General features: G+C 40.3%; 2 protein-coding genes across 2 annotated transcripts in view; one reads left to right on the plus strand and one right to left on the minus strand.

The window, feature by feature from the left end:
- LOC115075360 (probable E3 ubiquitin-protein ligase HERC1) overlaps positions 1-4,794 on the plus strand; it is an 85,576-nt gene extending 80,782 nt beyond the window's left edge. The window contains exon 17 of the mRNA XM_029575673.1: positions 4,487-4,794. Within this exon, the coding sequence (XP_029431533.1) occupies positions 4,487-4,672 (186 nt within the window). The 3' untranslated portion in view covers positions 4,673-4,794. The remainder of the gene's footprint in view (positions 1-4,486) is intronic.
- Positions 4,795-4,885: 91 nt separating this feature from the next.
- Positions 4,886-20,070, minus strand: LOC115074938 (F-box and leucine-rich protein 22-like). The gene is made up of 2 exons (XM_029574937.1): positions 19,208-20,070; positions 4,886-6,264 (listed from the first exon to the last, which is right to left on the minus strand). The coding sequence occupies exons 1-2, from the start codon at positions 19,540-19,542 to the stop codon at positions 5,919-5,921; spliced, it is 681 nt and encodes a 226-aa protein (XP_029430797.1). The 5' UTR covers positions 19,543-20,070; the 3' UTR covers positions 4,886-5,918.
- Positions 20,071-20,622: the final 552 nt, after the last annotated feature.

Consider the following 20,622-nt stretch of genomic DNA (forward strand, 5'->3'; position numbering starts at 1 on the left):
TCCCAAGCTTTTCCTTTGGAGCAGGTGGTTTCTTTTACTCTTCTTTAGCCCACCCTTAAGGAGTTCAGTTTTACTGTGTCTGGGGCTCTTGAGCTTGGCAGTGTCGGCCGCTCTAGGCTAGGGTTCTGTCTCCACTGGGTGAGGAGGCCTCTGGGACTTTGGTCTGGTTCTTTATTGGGCAATGATCCCATACCCGCCCCCCTCCACACCTCTCTCCTCCTACCCCCCCAGACCCATTTTCCCTCCGCCCCCTTCCTTTCCACCCCGAGACCTGTCCTGCCTCTCCCTACATGCTACGATCCCCTCTTCAGACTACTATCGCTGTTCAATTAAGACTCCTGTTGAACAATTACGTTGTTAATTGTGGTTTACTTGCTCTTCTATGAAATGAGCTAACAGTTCTATTAATGTTTATCGTGTTCATATATAATCCCGGTTAGAATGTTACTTAAGGTCTTAGTTAAATGTATGTATTATGTTGTTATCATGTAAACCGGAGTGAAGGCAGTTCGCTATACTTCAGTATATAAAAAAATCCAAATAAAATAAACAAATAAATAAATGAATAATCCAGCCTGCAGTGGCAAGATCCTAGCAGGAAACTATGGGGAAGGTAGTCAGTCTGGCCTCCCTAAACCTTTGGAACAGGCTGCATTGATGAAACCTGCAGTTATAACTTTAGATATGCTATGGTCAGCAGTTGCAGGCTTAGAGAATGTTTTGATCTCCAAGATGGACAATATTTTATCTTCAGTTAATGCTCTGACTGTTACATCTAATGTTCATTCTCAGTTAATTAAGGAGCAGGAAGGGAAATTGGGGCTAGCTGAAAATTCAATTAAAAGGTCATCTGACTCTGATTTAGTTCTGGCTAAGGACAATAAGATTATTCATCGTAAATTGGAGAACCTAGATAATTATTCTGTACAAGATCAAATCTTCCCTTCCTTAATTTCCTCAAATGTCTCTTGCTATCTCCTCTGGAAATGTTGAAGAGGTTTTATGTTGCATTTCTGAATGTCCTAAAGAATCAGTTCAACCTATATCTAAGGTAGTTCATTTGCTTGTGCAAGGAACAAGTCAATGGGTGTGCCCACTGCTGATCTTTCAGGGTATTTGAAACAGTCCCAGGAAGAAATTAAAGAGAGAGCTACTTTATTGGTCTGTTTTGAGTTAGAACCAGATAAGCTATGGACTCTTAGACTATTTTTTCAATTAATTAACAAGAAGTTTCTAGGTCAAAGAATTGCTATTTTTTCTAATATTGCTGAGGCGCCGCAACATAGCTTTTGCCCTGGGGACTGCTTTTCTTTTACGCTTTTCCTGCAGGTGTTAAATATGTGTTATTTGAACCTGAATAATTAGAGGGTTTGTTCAGAATCAGATCCCCTTAGAGTGGCTGGCTAAGATGATATTTTTGAATCCTATGAATGTTATATATTTCTTCTTTACCTTTCGATATTTCCTTAATTGACTCTCCCAGCGGTGATTGAATTAATGGTAGATTACTGTATCAATAACTGTTTTTTCCTTTTTTTTTTTTTTTACCTGTTGTCTATTTTTATATTGTATTCTTCCATCAGTTTCTATAATCTCAAGTTTTGAGTTTTATTTGTTATAAAAGCATAATAATTAAATTGCAAAAAAAGTTATTGTGAGCAATGAACAGATGTTTTTGATATGTTTAGAATTTAATAATGACTAAAATCTTTTATATTCTGCTCGTATTGAAATTACATGCTGAGTGGATTACAGAGAGAAAACTTACAGAATTTAAACAAACTGTTTACATTTTAAGATTCCAGTGGTAAAATGAAGACTTTGTAGTAGCAAATTCTTCTGATTTAGAATTTTTCGCCGTAGGACTAGTTTTTACGATGCCAAGAGACTACTTGTTGTTCATGCTATGACTCGTGTGCTGGAGCACAGCAAAGAATGTTGAAAGCTACCACAAATAGTCTTCCAGTGTTTCAGACATGGCCTTAGCCACTTGCATTCATTTGATAAAACTAGTCAACTGAATTATAATGAGTGTGCTGCAGAAGTTGCTGATTGACCACACAGGCATGTGCCAAGGGCACCAAGTCCTGAAGGCGCCCGAAACTTGGGTCTCCCTCTGCTGCTCTTTGATTTCCAGGAGCAAAACCTCCCTACCTCCAGTCCTCGGCCTGTGGACGCCATAATCGTAAATGCGGCCCGGACAAATGCTTCTGTACATAGAGCTGGAATCATTACATTGATTGCTTGTCGCAGATTCGACCCACAAATACTCATTAACACATTACGTGTAAGCTGGCCTCACTGCAGCTAGGCAGCATGGGAGACCAGCGTGTAGCTTCCTAGCTAGCGTGATGGGCATGGAGAGGAAGGATGATGTCTTCTGCTGTTGTAGGCGCAAGTCGTGCAGGGACAGGAATAGCAATGTCTTTTACAGCCCAACAGCTGTCTCACCTGTATCTTGTTAGAAATATTGACATTCTGCAATTTCAGGAATAGGCATATTTGTTTTATGTAAAACTGTTTATTAAGAGGAAAAACAGCACAAACATTTGACATACCTGACTGAAGCATGTCAAACAAACAGTAATAGACAGTCATATGTTGGAAAATACATTTTGTATACAGAACCCCCCCCCCCCAAACAAATAATCACCCCCTTCCCCCCCTCCCATCCCAGCCTCTAAAGCGAACCCATGAAAACCAAACAAAAAGGCAGGAAATTATTCTTTTCGGTCGAAATATACACAGTGAGGGGTAATTAATTAGCTTGCTTCTAGCCCTAGGGATTAATCTTTGCAAATAAGGATGCCAAATACTGATGAACTTATACTTACTTTTAAACGAATAGGGAATGGGCAGTAGTTTGATTTTCCATTTGCATATAGGCATGTTGTTTGTCTCCAAAGCCCAAAACTTGGAAGGTCCTGTTCACAGCACTGCAGAAGAATGACCCTCTTTGCAATCAGACATGCCTTCTGAATCAAACACTTATCCCGCCCCCGAATCTGGAAAGAAGAGGCCACGTCAAAAAGAACCCCCATAGACAGATATTTTAAATATGGGAAAAAGATGTGCAGTAAAACTGATCATATTTGCATGATCAGAAATGGTGGTGCCAGAGAAAACTGAGCCATAGTACCCCAGTACTTGTAAGGCCAGGCCCCTCATTAAGAGCTAAATTCAGCTGAACGCTTGATTCTGTCTTCAGCAATCCCTAAACATCCATCTGCACTTAACAGTTGAAATAGTTCATTTTGAGGTGAAAGCAATTTATTAGTGGTAGAGTTTTTCCAAGTTGTAATTGTTAACAAGTAATCTCAACCCAAAACTAAGAAGCAGACTTGTCGGGCCAATTCAGAAAGGTGCGTTCAGCCAAACGCACCTTTCCGCCTGCTTTTCAGTGCATGTTTTCCGTGCGCAAAACTTCCTGTCTAGTGCCGCAAGGAATTTTGCATGCAAAAAAAATGTGTTCCAAAACGGGAGTACTGCTTAGCGCCCTCCCATGGAAATCCCATGCAAATGAGGACGCCTTGATGCAGAGAGACTGCCTTTGATTAGTGCACCTTTCTTAGTGCTGGAGAATTAACTCCTGGGTCAGAGCTGGAGTTAAGCTTCCAGCACTGCTGCCCTGGCACTTAACTATAGATGTCTGTGGATAAGTTTTAAGTGGCAGCGAACTGTGCAGGATACCTGGATAAGTTGGCACTTATCCGCGGACATTTAAAAACTTTTAAAAAAAACATTTTTCCACTTTTTTAGGGGTTTTAGCTGCCAGCCCCCTTCCCTTCTGTCTGTCAGGGTCGCGCCCCCCCCTTCCCTTCTTGTGTTAAAATGTGTTTTTTGACCTGTGTTGAACGCACACTTTACAGATATTCCACTTCTGATGCACTAACATATTAGTTTGCTACATCGAGAGTAAAAAAAAAAAAAAAAAAGTTTATTCTGAGTGTTAAAACTGTGCAACGAAATCCAGCACCCAGCGTTTTAAAGCCCAGATTGCTGCATCAGCCTGTTAAATTGTATATGTATACTGCTAATGTCAATAGCCCAAACTCTCTCCTTCATTTCTGAGTTTTTAGTGGAACTGTGTGACCAATTTGGGTATTTTATCCACCTGACCCTGCTAATGTAATATAGCTGCTGTCACTGTAATTTAACTTTACCAAATCTGTAGAAGGGAGACTAAGGTGTTGACTTACAAACAAAATGAAATAATAGAAGTTGAGCAGAGCTGATTCCTTTTATAAGACCATGGAAGATATCAGGCCTATTAAGGGTCCATTTGTCATGTCCTGAGGAAAGGGGCCTGTAAGAGTCCTAAATTTTGCTTCTTTAAACAGACATTAACCTTCTGGAAATATTTGCCGAAAGAAATGGCTGCATATAATGGCGTGCCATAGGTTAACATTTTGAAAACTGGTTCTTACACTTTTCTGACCTCTGCAATGGCTGCACTCACGGAATTTTCTTTTTTTCCCTTCCACAGCCTTACGACAGCTTGCCTACCTCACAAACCTGTTTCTTTCAGCTGCGGCTCCCACCCTACTCCAGCCAGCTAATCATGGCAGAGCGTTTGCGCTATGCAATCAACAATTGCAGGTCGATAGATATGGACAATTACATGCTCTCACGCAATGTGGACAATGCAGAGGGCTCGGACACAGATTATTGATTTCTGTGAACAATGTCATCTTTTAATTACAAAATGGTGCCCTCTGTCAGGTTCAGTGTTCACATAACTTTGTGCTAACCATAGGTGTTTTAGTGGCATAAAAATATACATTATAAGCAGTACCCAAATTTTAGTTATTCTAAATGTGACAAAAACCACCAATTAGATGTTTATATTTTTTTGTGATTGCAAAATAAAAATGCAAAAAAAGTACTATTAGTACCTTTTCTCCATACTTTTGTCACTTTTGATAAGTTTGCATGGAGCCTTTTTGGTGCATTTTGGTTGGGACTGGTACATTTGTGAGCCTTCCCAGTGAAAATAAAATTGTACATTGTGTATAATTGTTCATTAGAAAGAACAGTTTTACATAAATATTCATATATTTATTTTGTTTTAATTTGAATTGCCTGTGCAGGGTTCCTTATGCAGAAAAAAAAATAAAAGCAAATTAAAGAATGAAGCAAGTGGTGGTATTGTTTCTCTGTTACTTGCACACTTTGGTACCAGGTGAGTCTGTTTTATATGAAATAAGAAACCTTGCTGTTAATCTAAACCTTGGGGGGGGGGGGTCATGCAAGCCAGCCTTTATTTACCCACATAAGCTATTAACCAGTAATGCCTAAGTTTAAATTGGTGAGGCTCAAATAAATTAATGCTAAGATAGGCAAAAAGTGGACACTCGTGTTAGGAAATGCTAAGACAGAACTAAGCCAATCTCTAACTCCAAACCCAGGAAGAGAGGAAATCTGCATCCTGGGTATGGCAGTCTTATCTTTTATTATTGTTTTTAACTTCCGCAGACGTTCCTCATCTTCCATTATAGGGTTCCTCCAGAGTCATCCTGCCATTCAAGCTCTGGCATGCGTATCTGACTGTGCAGGCCATTCAGTAGTATAGCACTTTGTATGCTCCAAATCCATGTGTTTCTCCACAGTTGCACATAACCATTGCTTAAGCCGTTGGCGGAATAGAGAATTCCCTCTGCTGGGAGTTCAGGAAAAGTAGAGGATAGTAATAAACATTTCCAAATTTAAGCCAGTAAAAAAAAAAAATTGGTAAAGCTGGATACTCTGGCTTCTTAGTTAAATACCACCAACCTGCCATAGCTGTTGTCTTTTAAAATGTTATGTTAAAATACTTCACAAATGTAAAGTATTTTTTAAACTGATTTGTTGGCAGGGAAATAAAAGTAAAAATGTCAGATGATGTGTGATAGTAAAATTGTAATAGAGCTGTTCCTCACTTAGTATTGCAAAAGCTTTCTCAGTGTCCTTTCAGAAGTGAACTTTACGTCGGGTTTACTATCAGGAATCATGTCAGCACTTCGTTCTGCCTTTAGGTTTATGGAGGAGCATTTTTCTTTCACTTTTTTCAGCCCTTCTTGGCTTATGTTGCGACAGAAATCCACATGGAGCGTTCTTAAGGCACAGCCATGAGCAGTCACAGTGTCTAGAGTTCTATCAGTTATCCGGACACAGTTTTCGAGCTTGAGTGTGTGGAGTTTTTTGCAATTTGTAAGAATTAATGCAAGGAAATCATCTGTGACGTGACCACACCCTGATAGTGTCAGTGACTGTAGATTTGGGCACCTGAAAAATAAAGTTTTGTTTTATGTTCAGTTAAAACAGACAACTGGGCCTTTACATGATATACATCCTAAGAGCCATATGATATTTTTTAATTTTACTGAGGGTGACATACGTTAAAACTATATTGGTCCATCACTATTTTGCCAGTTCCATGGACATATTCATTACTAATGTTCTCCTACTGCCACTAGCCACAGCGAACCTATATTTGTTTCACTGTAGCACACCACTGATGTTGAAATGCTTTACCTAGGTGTACACTTTTACAAGAGAATTTTCAAAGATGCACTGGTAAAAATAAATAACATGCGTATAAAATACCATACACGCGAGTACATGCTATGTTAGAAACCTCAAAATATACACTCAAATCAGGGTACACAAGTACATTTCCAGGGAGGGACCAACATTTACGCATGTAAATTTGGCACTTGTGTATATTTACTCCTGCTCAGTACCTGGAGTAAGTGATCATTAATATCTTAAAAGTGAAAAAAATGACAGGATGAGAGGGTCTGGGCGAAATGGAATGTCAGGCTGAAAAGCCAGGAGAGTCTTCATGAGCTGCAGATGGACTAGGCGAACTGGTAGACTAATTGGTAAAACTAGTTAATTCATTGCTGCACACATGTTAGAAAATCGTCCTAAAAATAGACTTACAGGGGGTAAATGCATCTAAATAACATATGTAAAATCTACTTGTGTATTCCTTTAAAATCTGAAGTAAAAATACTTGGGTGTAGCATTTGCGCACATTTATCTGGCTAAATAGCAGCAGGTGCTACTTAGCCGGATAAATTGGAACTTATCCAAATAAGTTCAAACTTGCCTAACTCACAATTTTTACATATGTAGGCATATCTGTGCGTATATCTACTTGTATTTTAGAACCTGTGCATATTGTTTTTGTGTAGGTTGTAAAATACTGTAGCAAATTTGCGTGTGCGTATATGGGCACCCACGAGCAGTTTTGAAAGTTATCTTCCCTAACTTTATACATTTCCATCAAGTTGCCAAAAAGGTAAAAAAAAAAAAATACTACCAAAATAGTCAAGAAAAAAAATTGGTATAATTTCATTGAAAACTGTGCAATTTAAGTGCAATACCAAATAGAGGAAAGAGGGAAAAAAACTGCTATGTTTTTCTAAATTAGCTGAAAAGCTCAAGAAATAAGATTTTTGTTCATAAACTTCAAGAGATTGTAGAAAGAGGAAGACTAGCAACACTGTCTGGAAAATATGTACACCCTGGAGGAAAGGAGGAGCAGGGGTGATATGATACAGACTTTCACATACTTGAAAGGTTTTAATGATCCAAAGACAACGACAAACCTTTTCCGTTGCAAAAAAAAATCAGCAGAACCAGGGGTCACGATTTAAAACTCCAGGGAGGAAGACTCAGAACCAATGTCAGGAAGTATTTCTTCATGGAGAGGGTGGTGGATGCCTGGAACGCCCTTCCGGAGGAAGTGGTGAAGACCAAAACTGTGAAGGATTTCAAAGAGGCATGGGATAAACACTGTGGATCCATAAAGTCTAGAGGATGTGAATGAAGAGAAGAGGTATGGAGGTGGCTTGCGGGAATGACGGCTACTACCTGGAGATTAATTTCCTTATTCAATAAACATACGGTTAATGCGACTCCAACATTGCTCTATGCTTCAACGGCAAGAGGAAATGGGGGAAAAAGGATTTCCATCCACAAAAAAGCAGGGGAGTAGCTTGCTTGAATCGGTGGTTACTACCTCAAACCAAATTAGCCTGATACTTCACTTTCATTGATATCCAGCATAGTTCTCTGCTTCAATGGCAGGGGGGGGACTGATGAAAAGATGATTTATATTTGGACAACAACCAACAAGGACCTAGTGCACAGGCTGGATAAACATGCGTGGGAGTAGATTGCTATGACGGCGGTTACTACCCCTAAACAATTAGCTAGATACTTCACTTAGATGCAGCTCCAGCACTGCTAATTACATCGATGGCAGGGTGGAAGGGTAATAGAACAAAAAGTAACTTACAAGGTACAAGAGAAAAAGATAAGTATGGGGAAAAATTTTTTTTTTTAAAGTGAAAGCTTGCTGGGTAGGCTGGATGGACTGTTTGGTCTTCTTCTGCCATCATTTCTATGTTTCTATGTTTTATTTCTATGGAAAAGCTAAAAGAAACTGGGAACATAGACGGGAATGCACAGATGCAAATAGAAGAAAAAATAGCAAATATGGTAAAATGGGAGAGGGCAAGAATTTTTTTTTAAAGATATGTTAGTGATAAGTGAAGGGAAGGAGTATGTAGTGGCAGATGAGGAGAAAGTGAAGTTGCTTTCAAATATTTCTGTTCAGTATTCACTATGGAAGGATCAGAAGCAGGATTGCATAAAACAAACACAAATGGGATTGGAAGTGAAGTAAACCTCAACTTATTTTTTTCAGAAAAATGTGTTCATGAGGAGCTACCAAAACTTAAAGTAGGTAGAGCTCTGGGGCCAAATGGGATACATCTAAGAGTTTTAAGGGAACAGAGGAGTTCTGGCAGCTCCACTGGCTGACATTCTCAGGAGTAGTTCCACAAAACTGATAACAGACACATGTGGTTCCTATTCACAAAGGGAGAAGTAAGGATAAGGCTGTGAATTACAGGCCAGTTAGTCTGACCTCTATAGTGAGCAGATTTATGGAATTGCTGCTAAAACAGCCTAGTGGAGTTTCTGGAATCCAATGGATTACAAGATCCAAGGCAATGTGGTTTTACCAGAGATAGGTCTCATCAGATGAATCTGATTTCTTTGAATGGGAGAGCACTTGATATAGTGTACTTGGATTTCATTAAAACCATAAATAAACTGAGCCCTAAAGTACTGAATGGGTTATAAATTGGTTGAAGGAGAGGTGACAAAGAGTAGTGATGAATGGAGTTCAGTCTGAGGAGATGAACATTATTATTTTATTGATTTACATTTTTTATATTCCACTTTTTGGCATTTCGAAGTGTATATCAAACAGATTACATTCAGGTATTATAAGTGTTTCCCTATCCCCACAATCTAATTTTGCACCTGAGGCAACTGAGGGTAAAGTGACTTATTTATTTATTTAAAGTTTTTATATACCGACATTCATCAATGATATCACACTTGTCCAAGGTTACAAGGCGCAACAGTAGGATTTGAACCCTGGTTTCCCTGGGTTTGTAGCCCGCTGCTCTAACCACTCTGCTACTCCTCCACTCAAAGGGATTAGTCCTTTGCCTTTTTGCCAATGATACCAAAATGTAGAAACAGAAACATGATGGCAGAAAAAGACCATATGGCCCATCCAGTCTGTCCATCTGACCAATTAATTTAGCATTATAATTCTCATCACTTCCTTAGAGATCCCCTGTATTTATCCCATACCTTCTTGAATTCATATACTATTTTTGCCTCCACCACTTCCACTGGGAGGCTGTTCCACACATCCACCACCTTCTCTGTAAAGAAATATTCCTAAGATTACTCCTGAGTCTACCCCTTTCAACTTCATCGCATCATCACATGACTCTCCCCTCATTCTAGAGCCTCCTTTCCGTTGAAAAAGGCTCACCTACTGTGCTGGAAACCTTAGAGATATTTGAATTTCTCTATCATATCTCACTTATCTTTCCGCTGGAGTATACATGTTTAGAGCTTTGTCCCCAAATGCTTTAGAATAAAGACCACTGACCACTTTAGTAGCCACCCTGTGGACCAGTTCTATCATGTTTTATATCCTTTTGAAGGAGCGATCTCCAGGATTGTACACAGTATGCCAAATGAGATCTCACCACGGACCTATACAGGATCAATATCGCCCTTTTTTTGCTGACCACTCCTCTCCTTATGCAGCCAAGCATCTTTCTGATTTTGCTGTTGCTTTATCCACTTGTTTGACTACCTTAAGATCATCAGATGCAGTCACCCCCATATCCTACTCACTCTTTGTTTAGAAGAATTTCACCTCCAATACTGCATCTTTCCCTTGGGTTTTTGTATCCTAAGTGCATTATTCTGCATTTTTTTAGCATTACATCTTAGCTGCCAGACTTTAGACCATTCCTTCAAGCTTCGCTAGATCCCTACTCATGTTTTCCACTCCTTCCTGGCTATCCGCCCTGTTACAGATCTTGGTGTCATCCGCAAAAAGACAAACCTTTCCCAACAAACCTTCCATTAAGTTGCTCCCAAATGTTGAAAAGAATCGGTCCAAGAACCAATCCCTGAGACACCACTAGTAACAGCCCTCTCCTCGGAGAAAACTCCATTTATTATTACCCTTTGTTGCCTTCACTCAGCCAGTTTCTAACCCAATCAGTCACTCTAGGATCCATACCAAAGGCACACAATTTATTTCGAAGTCTTCTGTGTGAAACTGTATCAAAGGCCTTGCTGAAATTCAAGTACACTACGTCTAGCACTCTCCTGTGATCCAACTCTCTGGTCACCCAATCAAAGAAATTGATCAGATTTGTTTGACAAGATTTACCTCTGGTAAAACCATGCTGCCTCAGCTCTTGCAATCCACTGGATTCCAAAACTTGCACTATCCTCTGTATTAGAGTGATTCCATTAGTTTGCTCACCTCAGAGGTCAGACTAACTGCCTTGTAGTTTCCAGCTACCTCTTTACTTCTACTTTTTTTTTTCTTTTTTAAATAGGAACCACATCTGTCCTTATCTAGTTCTCTGGAACTACTCCAGACTCTAAAGCAGCATTGAAAGTCAGCCAGTGGAGCTGCCAGGACATCTCTAAGTTCCCTTAGAACCCTCAGATATATTCCATCCAGCCCCAACGCCATATCTACTTTGGTTAATTAGTTCCTAACAAACACGTTGTTCATAAAATTGAGATTTAACTCACTTCCAATCTTATTTGTGTTTGTTTTATGTGGTTCTGCTCCAGGCCCTTCCACAGTGAACACGGAAGAGAAACATTTAAACAATTTTGCTTTTTTCTCATCAGACTGCATTGCCCTCCCTTCACCTGTCTCAGTGCCACTTTTTCACTTTCTTCTATCACTAACATACCTTAAAAAAAAGAAGTCTTGTCCCCCGTTTTACCACATTTGCTATTTTTTCTTTTATTTGAATTTTATTGTTCCCAGCTTCTCTTAATTCTTCCAGCTATTGTTGCCTGTCTTCCTCTTTTTGCGATCTCTTATAGTTTATGAATTCTAACTTTCTCTCCCTTACCTTTTCAGCTACCTGTTTAGAAAACCATAATGGCCATTTTTTCCTCTTCCCTTTATTTACATTCCTAACAAATAGATTATTATATCTTTTTAGTTTTGCCCACAGCCCTTGTACTTCCCCTAGATTTTCCCATCCATTTAACGACTCCATGCGGTGCTCCACCATTTTGAGAAAGTTGCAACTGGATAGACAGGAAGGTGTTGGAGAATGAGGAAGGATTTAGTGAAGCTCAAGGAATGGTCTAGGGTCTGGCAGCTAAGATATAATGCTAAAAAAGAGCTGTGCATTTAAGCTACAGAAATCCAAGGTAGAGGAACACTACAGGGGTTGAAATTCTTCTAAGCATGAAAGAAAAACAGCATTGGGAGGTGATCATATCTGTTGTTAAAATGGTCAAACAGGCAGATAAATCGATGGCAAAAGCCAGAAATATGCTTGGGTACATAGGGAGTGGAATGGTCAGCAGAAGAAATTAGGTGATATTGCCCCTGCATAAGTCTCTGGTGAGATTTCATTTGGAATATTGTATACAGTTCTGCATCTTCAAAATGATATAAACCAACTGGAGTTGTGCCAAAGGGCTACTAAAATGGTCAGTGGTCTTCATTATAAAGCATATGGGGACAGACTTAAAGGCTTCGGGGTGATCCGGGAAACTATATACCACTGTGCCTGATTTCAGTGCCAGGCAAAATCATGGAAACTATTCTAAAATAACAAAAGCATAAAATATAGAGCTGGACACAGCCAGTATGGGTTTACCCAACCGACGTCTTACCTCACAAATCTGCTACACTTTTTTTTTTTAAGGGATTAATAAACGTGGATAAAGGTGAGCCAGTAGATGATGTGTATTTGGATTTTGACAAGGCATTTGACAATTTACTCCATGAGAGGTTTCTAAGAAAATTAAAAAGTCATGGGATAGGAGGCGATGTCCTTTTGTGAATTGCAAACTGGCTAAAAGGCAGGAAACAGAATAGGATTAAATGGTCAGTTTTCTCAGTGGAGAGAGGTAAACAGTGGAGTGCCTTGGGAATCTATATCGGACTGGTACTTTTTAATAGATTTATATATGATTTGAAAAGGGGAATGACGAGTGAGGAGATCAAAGTTGCAGATGACACAATTATTCAGAGTAGTTAAATCACAAGCGGATAGTGATAAATTGCAGGAGGATCTTATGAGACTGGAAGATTGGGCGTACAAATGGCAGATGAAATTTAATGTGGACAAATGCAAGGTGATGCATTTAAGGAAAAATAAAACATGCTATAGTAACATAATATTAGGTTTCATATGAAGAGTTACCACCCAGGAAAAAGATCTAGATGATATAGTGGACCATACATTGAAATTGATTGTGCTGCAGTGCTTAAAAAAGCAAAAAAAGTTAGGAATTATTAGAAAAAGAATGGTGAATAAAATGGAGAATGTCGTAATGCCTCTGTATCGCTCCATGTTGTGACCGCACCTTGAGTAGTGTGTTCAATTTTGGTCATCGCATCTCAAATATATTGAACAGCTTTCCTCATAGGGGAACAGCTCCCCTATGAGGAAAGGCTAAAGAGGTTAGGGCTGTTCAGCTTGGAGAAGAGACAGCTGAGGGGGGGATATGATGGAGGTATATAAAATCATGGGGACTAGAATGAGTTAATATAAATTGATTGCTTTTTCAGATAATAGGAGGACTAGGGGGTAGCTCATGCAGTTAGCAAGTAGCACATTTAAAACAAATCAGAGAAAATTCTTTTTCACTCAACGCTTAAAATTAAGCTTTGGAATTCGGTGCCAGAAATGTGGCTAAAGCAGTTAGCTTATCTGGGTTTAAAAAAGGTTTGGACACGTTCCTGGAGGAGAAATCCATAAACTGTTATTAGTCAAGTTGATTTAGGAAATAGCCACTGTTTAAATAGATCCCATGCTATAATTCTGGTAATAATGTTTAGGTACTTGCCAGGTCCATGTATCCTTAATTGGCCACTGTTGGAAACAGGTTGCTGGGCTTGATAGACCCTTGGTCTGACCCAGTATGGCATGTTCTTATGTTCTTAACTAAATATGCATACCTTAATGGTAAGGCGGGATAAGGAAGATATGATAGAGACAGAGAAATACCTCCAGGGTTTCCATGCAGAGGAGGCAGGCATCTTTCAAAGGAAAGAAGGCTCTAGAACAAGGGGGGGGGGGGGTCATAGGATGAGGGTGAAAGGAGGTATACTCTGGAGTAATTGAAGGTAGTATTTCTTTACAGAGAATGAAATGGATGTATGGAACAGCATACCCAAAGCGGTGGTGGAAACAAGGTCAGTATCTGAATTCAAGAAAGCATGAGATAAATAGTGAGGGGAGTGGTAGGGATTGTAAAGCTGAATAATAGTTGATGTGGCTGGGCAGACTAAATAGGCTGTAATGGTCTTTTTCTGCCATCATGTTTCTATGAGAAGTGCCAATGTGGAAACTGTTAATGAAAGAAAGATGTACGAGTCAATTATCCATGAAGCTGCAGAATGTGGTAAGCATTTCATTAGGTCAGTTTATGAAACATAGGATACTTCCAGAACATCAACAGTAGCTGTTGGTGCCAGGAGCTCTAGCTTCTCAGGACTCCATGAGGATGTGCATGAGAAACTTGCTGGTGCCCTATACACCAGAGAAGCTCTCTGGCGAACAAGGGAAGGAAACAATGGATCATTGTGGTATGCTGCTTACCCTTCCAGTAGCGGATTGACGGAACCACCATCAACGTCTACAAAACCCCAGCCTCAATACGACAGGAGCCTGTACTTTTACTTAAGGGATACCAACCGTATCCTGTTCAACAATCCTGTCCGCAGCAGCAGGCAAGGTTGTGTGTCAAAGAAAGGTCACAACCCCTATCAAACCCAAATTTTGACTACTTTAGCAACCAGGTTTCCTTGGTGGACTTGGGTATCCTTTCAGGGGGAGGAAGGCTCCAGCATTTCATTTTGTGATGGTCACTGATAACAACCAGTAGTTGGGGATTATACAGCAGTAGGTACAGATTAGATCAGAGATTGCTTTTGCAGAGGAGCAATCTGTAAAGTGCTCTGCATTTAAATTGCTGCAGCAAGAGCTATCAGCCCTCCTCTTAGCAGTGTTTCCCAACTCTCTCCTTAAGGCAGGGGTGACTCAAGGCAACTTGCTGCCTGAGGCGAGGAAGGAGAGGGTGCCCCAACACCCAAAAGACATTCACTCACAAAACGTCACATGGGGGGGGAGAAAGAGTAATGAAGTCAGACACCCTCCTCCCTCAGATTGACATGGATTAGCAGTGGTCGACACACTTCTCTCCCCATTCCCCTCCAGCACTAGCCTTAGAAATACAGCAGTGTGTGTGTATCTCAGAATAAAGACATTTCCCTGGATCACACATCAGCATCAGAATTGAGCCAAAAAATCTCCAACTCCAATTTCAAATTTTTATGTAAGTAACCAAGAAGAAAAGCATATCCCTTGGCCTTCCATTAACTGATTCGGGCAACCTGGCTCTAAGCTGTTACAAGAAAACCCCCAAAGGGCTCTATATGTAATAAAGAAAGTACTAGCCACCCAGCAAATCTATTTGTAAAAGTTTTGATAGCATTGCATCAACAATTTTAGAAAACAGAATCAAGATCTTACTCAGATGATATTTAACACCTCATAAATTACACAAAATATATCCATAGGTATCAGTTGGAGATGAATAGAGAGACCAAAAAGCATAAAATATACAGACAGAAACTAAACTGGAAACCACAAGCCAGATGATACATGCATTGCAACATTATCATTCTTCATAAAACATCAAATAAAATCAAGAAATATAAATCATGAATACTAGTAATACCAAACTAATAAAATAAAAACATTTTGAAACATCTGACTAGAACATCCAATAATTAAAAAGTGTTAAATTTCTCAAGATACCAATAAAATATTTCAAAACAGCAGAAACATCAAATAACACCCAATTTGTTTTAATAAGGATTTTTAAAAAATGTCTCCATACTTAGGATCGTTTGCTTTCCAGTCTCCCTGAGGTAGTCATGGATTGGGGGAGAGGGGATGCCCAAACTTTATCCTCTCTCAGGATGTGTTCATTCTTTTTCACACCCCCTTTCCCATACACATGCCATAGTCTCACATACACTCCTTCTCCCTCATGCACATACTCACATAAGAACATAAGAAAATGCCATACTGGATCAGACCAAGGGTCCATCAAGTCCAGCATCCTGTGTCCAACAGTGGCTAATCCAGGCCATAAGAACCTGGCAAGTACCCAAAAACTAAGTCTATTCCATGTTACTATTGCTAAGGGCAGTGGCTATTCTCTAAGTGAACTTAATAGCAGGTAATGGACTTCTCCTCCAAGAACTTATCCAATCCTTTTTTAAACACAGCTTTACTAACTGCACTAACCACATCCTCTGGCAACAAATTCCAGAGTTTAATTGTGCGTTGAGTAAAAAAGAACTTTCTCCGATTAGTTTTAAATGTGCCCCATGCTAACTTCATGGAGTGCCCCCTAGTCTTTCTACTATCCGAAAGAGTAAATAACTGATTCACATCTACCCGTTCTAGACCTCTCATGATTTTAAACACATTGGGGCGGATTTTAAAAGCGCGAATAGGCCTACTTTTGTTTGCGCTCCAGGCGCTCTGCGCGCGCCGGTAGGCCTATGTAAAATAGGCTTACCGGCGCGCAGGGCCCTGCTCGCCTAAATCCGCCCGGTTTTGGGCGGATTTAGGTGAGCAGGGCTCTGAAAATCCGCCCCATTGTGTGTGTTTATGTACATGTTTGTGACACATAGGTGCTCACATTCATTCTGTCACATGAGTGTGCACACACAGGCTCTCGCACATGCACAGAGGCTCTCACTCTCAGGCCTTTCCATTTCTTTGGGCCATGTGGGGATTGGATCTGTCACAGAATCGCTGGGCCTGTCATGCTGCAGCAGGATAGATAATGTCGATGGTGCACAAGAATGAAAACATTTGAAATTAGGATGATCACATTTTTTGTAACAAACATAAAAGGACTTAAGGGAGGCCCTTGGCTCGCTCACCCATCAAACATAGACCTTTGAAGTGCAACGTGTAACTGTCTCACCTCTGCCACTTTAGTAGTTCTAGACCCCAGCGATATGGTCATTCATAGCATCATGTTAGGGTGACACCACAAAACAAGATGGTGCTTTGTCTGGTTTGCTTACAGACAGCACCCCTGCACTGAAATTCTTAGTGATTTTTAGAAACATTTCCTGACCCTTTCTATTTCCTTCTTACCGTATATAGCATTACATTAAGAGGCCAATATAATTAGAAGCACACACTTTAATCTAACGTTGTGTGCACATTTTTGTGTGCATATTTTACTGCCAATGCAGAAAGGAATTCTCTGCACAAAAAAATGTGTACACAACAATGTGCGTTTAAGTTGCACCCTTGCATTTAAATTCCACACCATTACTCCCAACTGCTTACCTTGTGTTTTCTTAGCGCTGGAACCTTAGGGGTAGATTTTAAAAGGTACGTGGGTGTGTCCGGTTCCCTAATTAAGGAGCGGACTGGGAGGGAAACTCCCTCCCCCCTCCCCCCTCCCCCCCTCCCCCCCCTGCCTAACCTTCCTTCCCTTTCCCCTCTCCACCCCGTCCCCTACCTAACAAAGAACTTTTTTTTTTTTGTTTACTTCTGCTGGCTGGCCGCCGGCGCTTGCTTCCCCGGAACAGCTGCTAATGGCTGCAGTCCTGGCTGGCCTCAGGCCCAGCACTTGTGCGCGTATTGGCAGTTACGCCCGCACAGAGCCCAGCCGTGCACGTAAGTGCTGATATTTGCGTGCACGGCCGTTTTTAAATTCGGCCATTAACTCCTAGTCTGAGGTGGAATAAAGTTACCAGGGCTAATATTAGTCTACTGCCAGAAGCTGAAGTTCTGGTGCTAGGTCCTGTAGTCAGTGTTTCATGCATAGAAAGCATGTTTTCCATGCATATAATATGATTTATGTGCAAAAAAATGCTTTCTAAGCAAAAGTATTTTTTGTGTGATTTACAGTATTTGCTATGGGGCCAGGAAGCCAAAGTGACTGCATTGCCTACCATCACACCAAGAGCTTCATGGGCTATACCTGACACCGCCCCCCCCCCCCCCCCCCCAATGCAGAACTGAATCACTGATGGGAATCTGGCACAGCAAGAGCACGTCAGGATGTCATGGGCTGAGTCTAGGCAGTGTTAACAGATGTCGTGTCTATCCATGATGGACATACGATGCTTATACACGCAGGCCTTGTCCCTCTTCTTAGACCTATACGTTTTAATATTGAAATCTATTTACTTGTTTTTGTTTTTTTTATCAGCAACAGGTCTTAACAGGCCTTTCTGGGAGTGACTGCTGAGGCAGTGACATGAAAAAAAAAGTTACTTAAAAAAAAACATGAGAGGGACTCAGTGCATGTGCTAGCTCAGATGCAGAAAGACTGAGGGGCTCATGAGGCAGCAGCCATGCGTGGGAGCTCCTGCACGTGCTCAGAACTATTTCTGAGAGCTGGAAGTGCATTGGCAGCACTGGCTGTTGTCACCCACTAGTTATAGCTGATTTAATCCTGCTTGTCAAAAGAGGATGTAATGAGCATCCTCTTCCACTAGGCTATATTTTTATGAATGGCATATACTGCTGAGACACACGTGAGCCTGCATAATACAGCACTAAGCGGTAGCTATATACAAACCCTGCAGAAGCAGGCATTTATATATAAACATAGGGCAGGATCATTAGGTTTATAAATCTACATTCAAATAAAGTTCTGTAGTAGATGTAGGAGGGTGGAAGCTGTCCCAGTTATGTACATATTTAGGTACAAACACTGTACCTTGAAAATGGTGCTACATTATAGTACATTAACTCCACAAAAACTGTAATAATTTGTCATTTATGCATTGCAGATATAGAAATTAGCACAATTCCTGTTGCAGATTAAAAGCCACTATGACAAGGTAACAGATTCATCTAGTCTGTACTAACACTGACTGATGCCCATCTCCATTATGGCATACAGATCAATTTATTCTGAGAGTCCCTTCTGCTACTACCCAAGCAAGGCTCAGAAAAAGTTGAACTCATCCTGTTTTGTTTTTTTTTACTGCACAAACTTGTATTTGTACAGAGAGACTGTGGTCCTGCAATTTATAGAGGAAGGGTCTGTCTTCCAGTGGAGCTTTATTTAGACGGCTATATATGGCCCAGTACAATGTGTGCAATATCACTGTTTTTAGACATTTATACAACACCATGACATTGAGGGTGGGCTGCCTATGCATTTCTAAAATTTTATTTAGCTGAAACCACATCTTAATATTAGCAAGGTAGAGCACATGAGGAAATATGTCAGTTTGGCATGAGTGGGTATTTTACAGCAAGTAATACCAAGCACAAATAGTTACGTTTATCTCAGAAATAATGAGACTGATAAAAGCCAAAAAACATTAAGAAGCTAGTCATAAATATAAATCTAAAACATTGATTTGAGATAAATGATTTTTAAAAATGAGATTGCATAGTAAAAGACATTTAGTATTCACTAATCTGTTGCTAAACTTGTCATTCCAAGATGCCAGTTTTGAATAATAAGTTTTAGAAGGCATGTTAATGGCACATTGAATTACAAGAATCCCAAAGCAATACCAAGTTACCAACAACTGTGCCTACATTCCAGCAGACCCACAACATACCTGTTGCAAACTTGCACTAAGAAATCATTCACAGCATTTTCATGCTTGCTACAGATGTTTTTCTGGAATGCATTTTTCATCCAATCCTCAATATTGCACACCTTGACTCTGCTGGAATGCCAGCAAATAGCTAAGCATTTTAAGGCTGGTCCCAGGAGAAAATTCTGCTTTCTCAGCTCTGTTGGCGAATTAAAGTTTAGCAAAGGCCACAGCACAGGATCCAGGAAAACTTCCTGCAAGCTATGACAAGTCTGTGCTAAATTCTTTCGACTGTCCTTGTCCAGAAAAGAAAACAAATGCAAGAGACATTCTCGGTTCAGCTCTGTTATGTGCATTGTTAACAAAGAGCAGGTAGGGTACACGATGGCATTACAAACGCAGCAGAGACCGGCTCTTGCCCTGCCTCACTCGCAGTACTCACTGGCTGGACATATATGGTTGAAGAATGGTGTGCATCTTACAACAACTGGTGCAGCAGTTAAAAATGGAAAACAGCATCCAGCCCTGCCAACCCTCCTCCCACTTTTCCTCAGTTTAATGGCCAAGGGGGATAAAATGATTTGGAGAAACGAAGCAACTTATCTCTACTCAACTAAGCCCTTTTCTGGAAATATTTTGTTAGTGACGTATCTTGTAAAGAAACCAGGTTGTCTTTGTTTTTTTTTTTATTGGATAGATCTACTAGGCTCAAAGTAATCTGGAAAGCAAGCCACTTTCAAAACCTGAGGACAATAAGAGTTTAGAAAATACACTTAAGGTGGCTACTATTTAGAGTATGGGCCAGGTATTGGGGAGTTATTCACAGGAAAAGCTTTAATTCCACGCTTAGGCTACTGTGCATAATATTTGAATCGAAGATGATCCCCATACTGCAAGAACCAGGAGAGAACATTTTATTACAACATTTAAAGGTGAATTTCCTAAGCACTATGCACGCAAAAGGTGGGGAAAAAAAAGTGCATGAAGGTGCTTATTTGCACTAGAGTGATTTTAGAAACATCATACATGTGTGTGCATGAATATCTTTGATGATATAAAAAAGGGGCAGGACAGGGCCAACAAGTATTGGGTAAGTTGTGATTTTATATCCTGTAAATGCAGCCTGGGTATGGCTCTTCCCTGCACATATTCTATTTGTTAGGTGCGAGTCTGCATAAAACAATTTATAGCCCACTATGGAGTGCGTGAGACGTCTGGGTAAACGGGGGTGAATAAAGGCTAAAGAACCAGGGGCACCTTGATGACCTACAGCTAGACTGGGCAAACTGGTGGCTGAACTAGTTAAACTGGTCATTTCCTTTACCCACACGTTATAAAATTCTCTCACTTGCATGTATAAAAGCTGACAATACCTAAGGAAAATGCACAATTAGCAGATGGTCATGTAAATGCTTAAAATTAGGAGCGCATGCATG

Source organism: Rhinatrema bivittatum, chromosome 13 (genome assembly GCF_901001135.1).
Source record: "Rhinatrema bivittatum chromosome 13, aRhiBiv1.1, whole genome shotgun sequence".
In the NCBI taxonomy this organism is placed as follows: Eukaryota; Metazoa; Chordata; class Amphibia; order Gymnophiona; family Rhinatrematidae; genus Rhinatrema; species Rhinatrema bivittatum.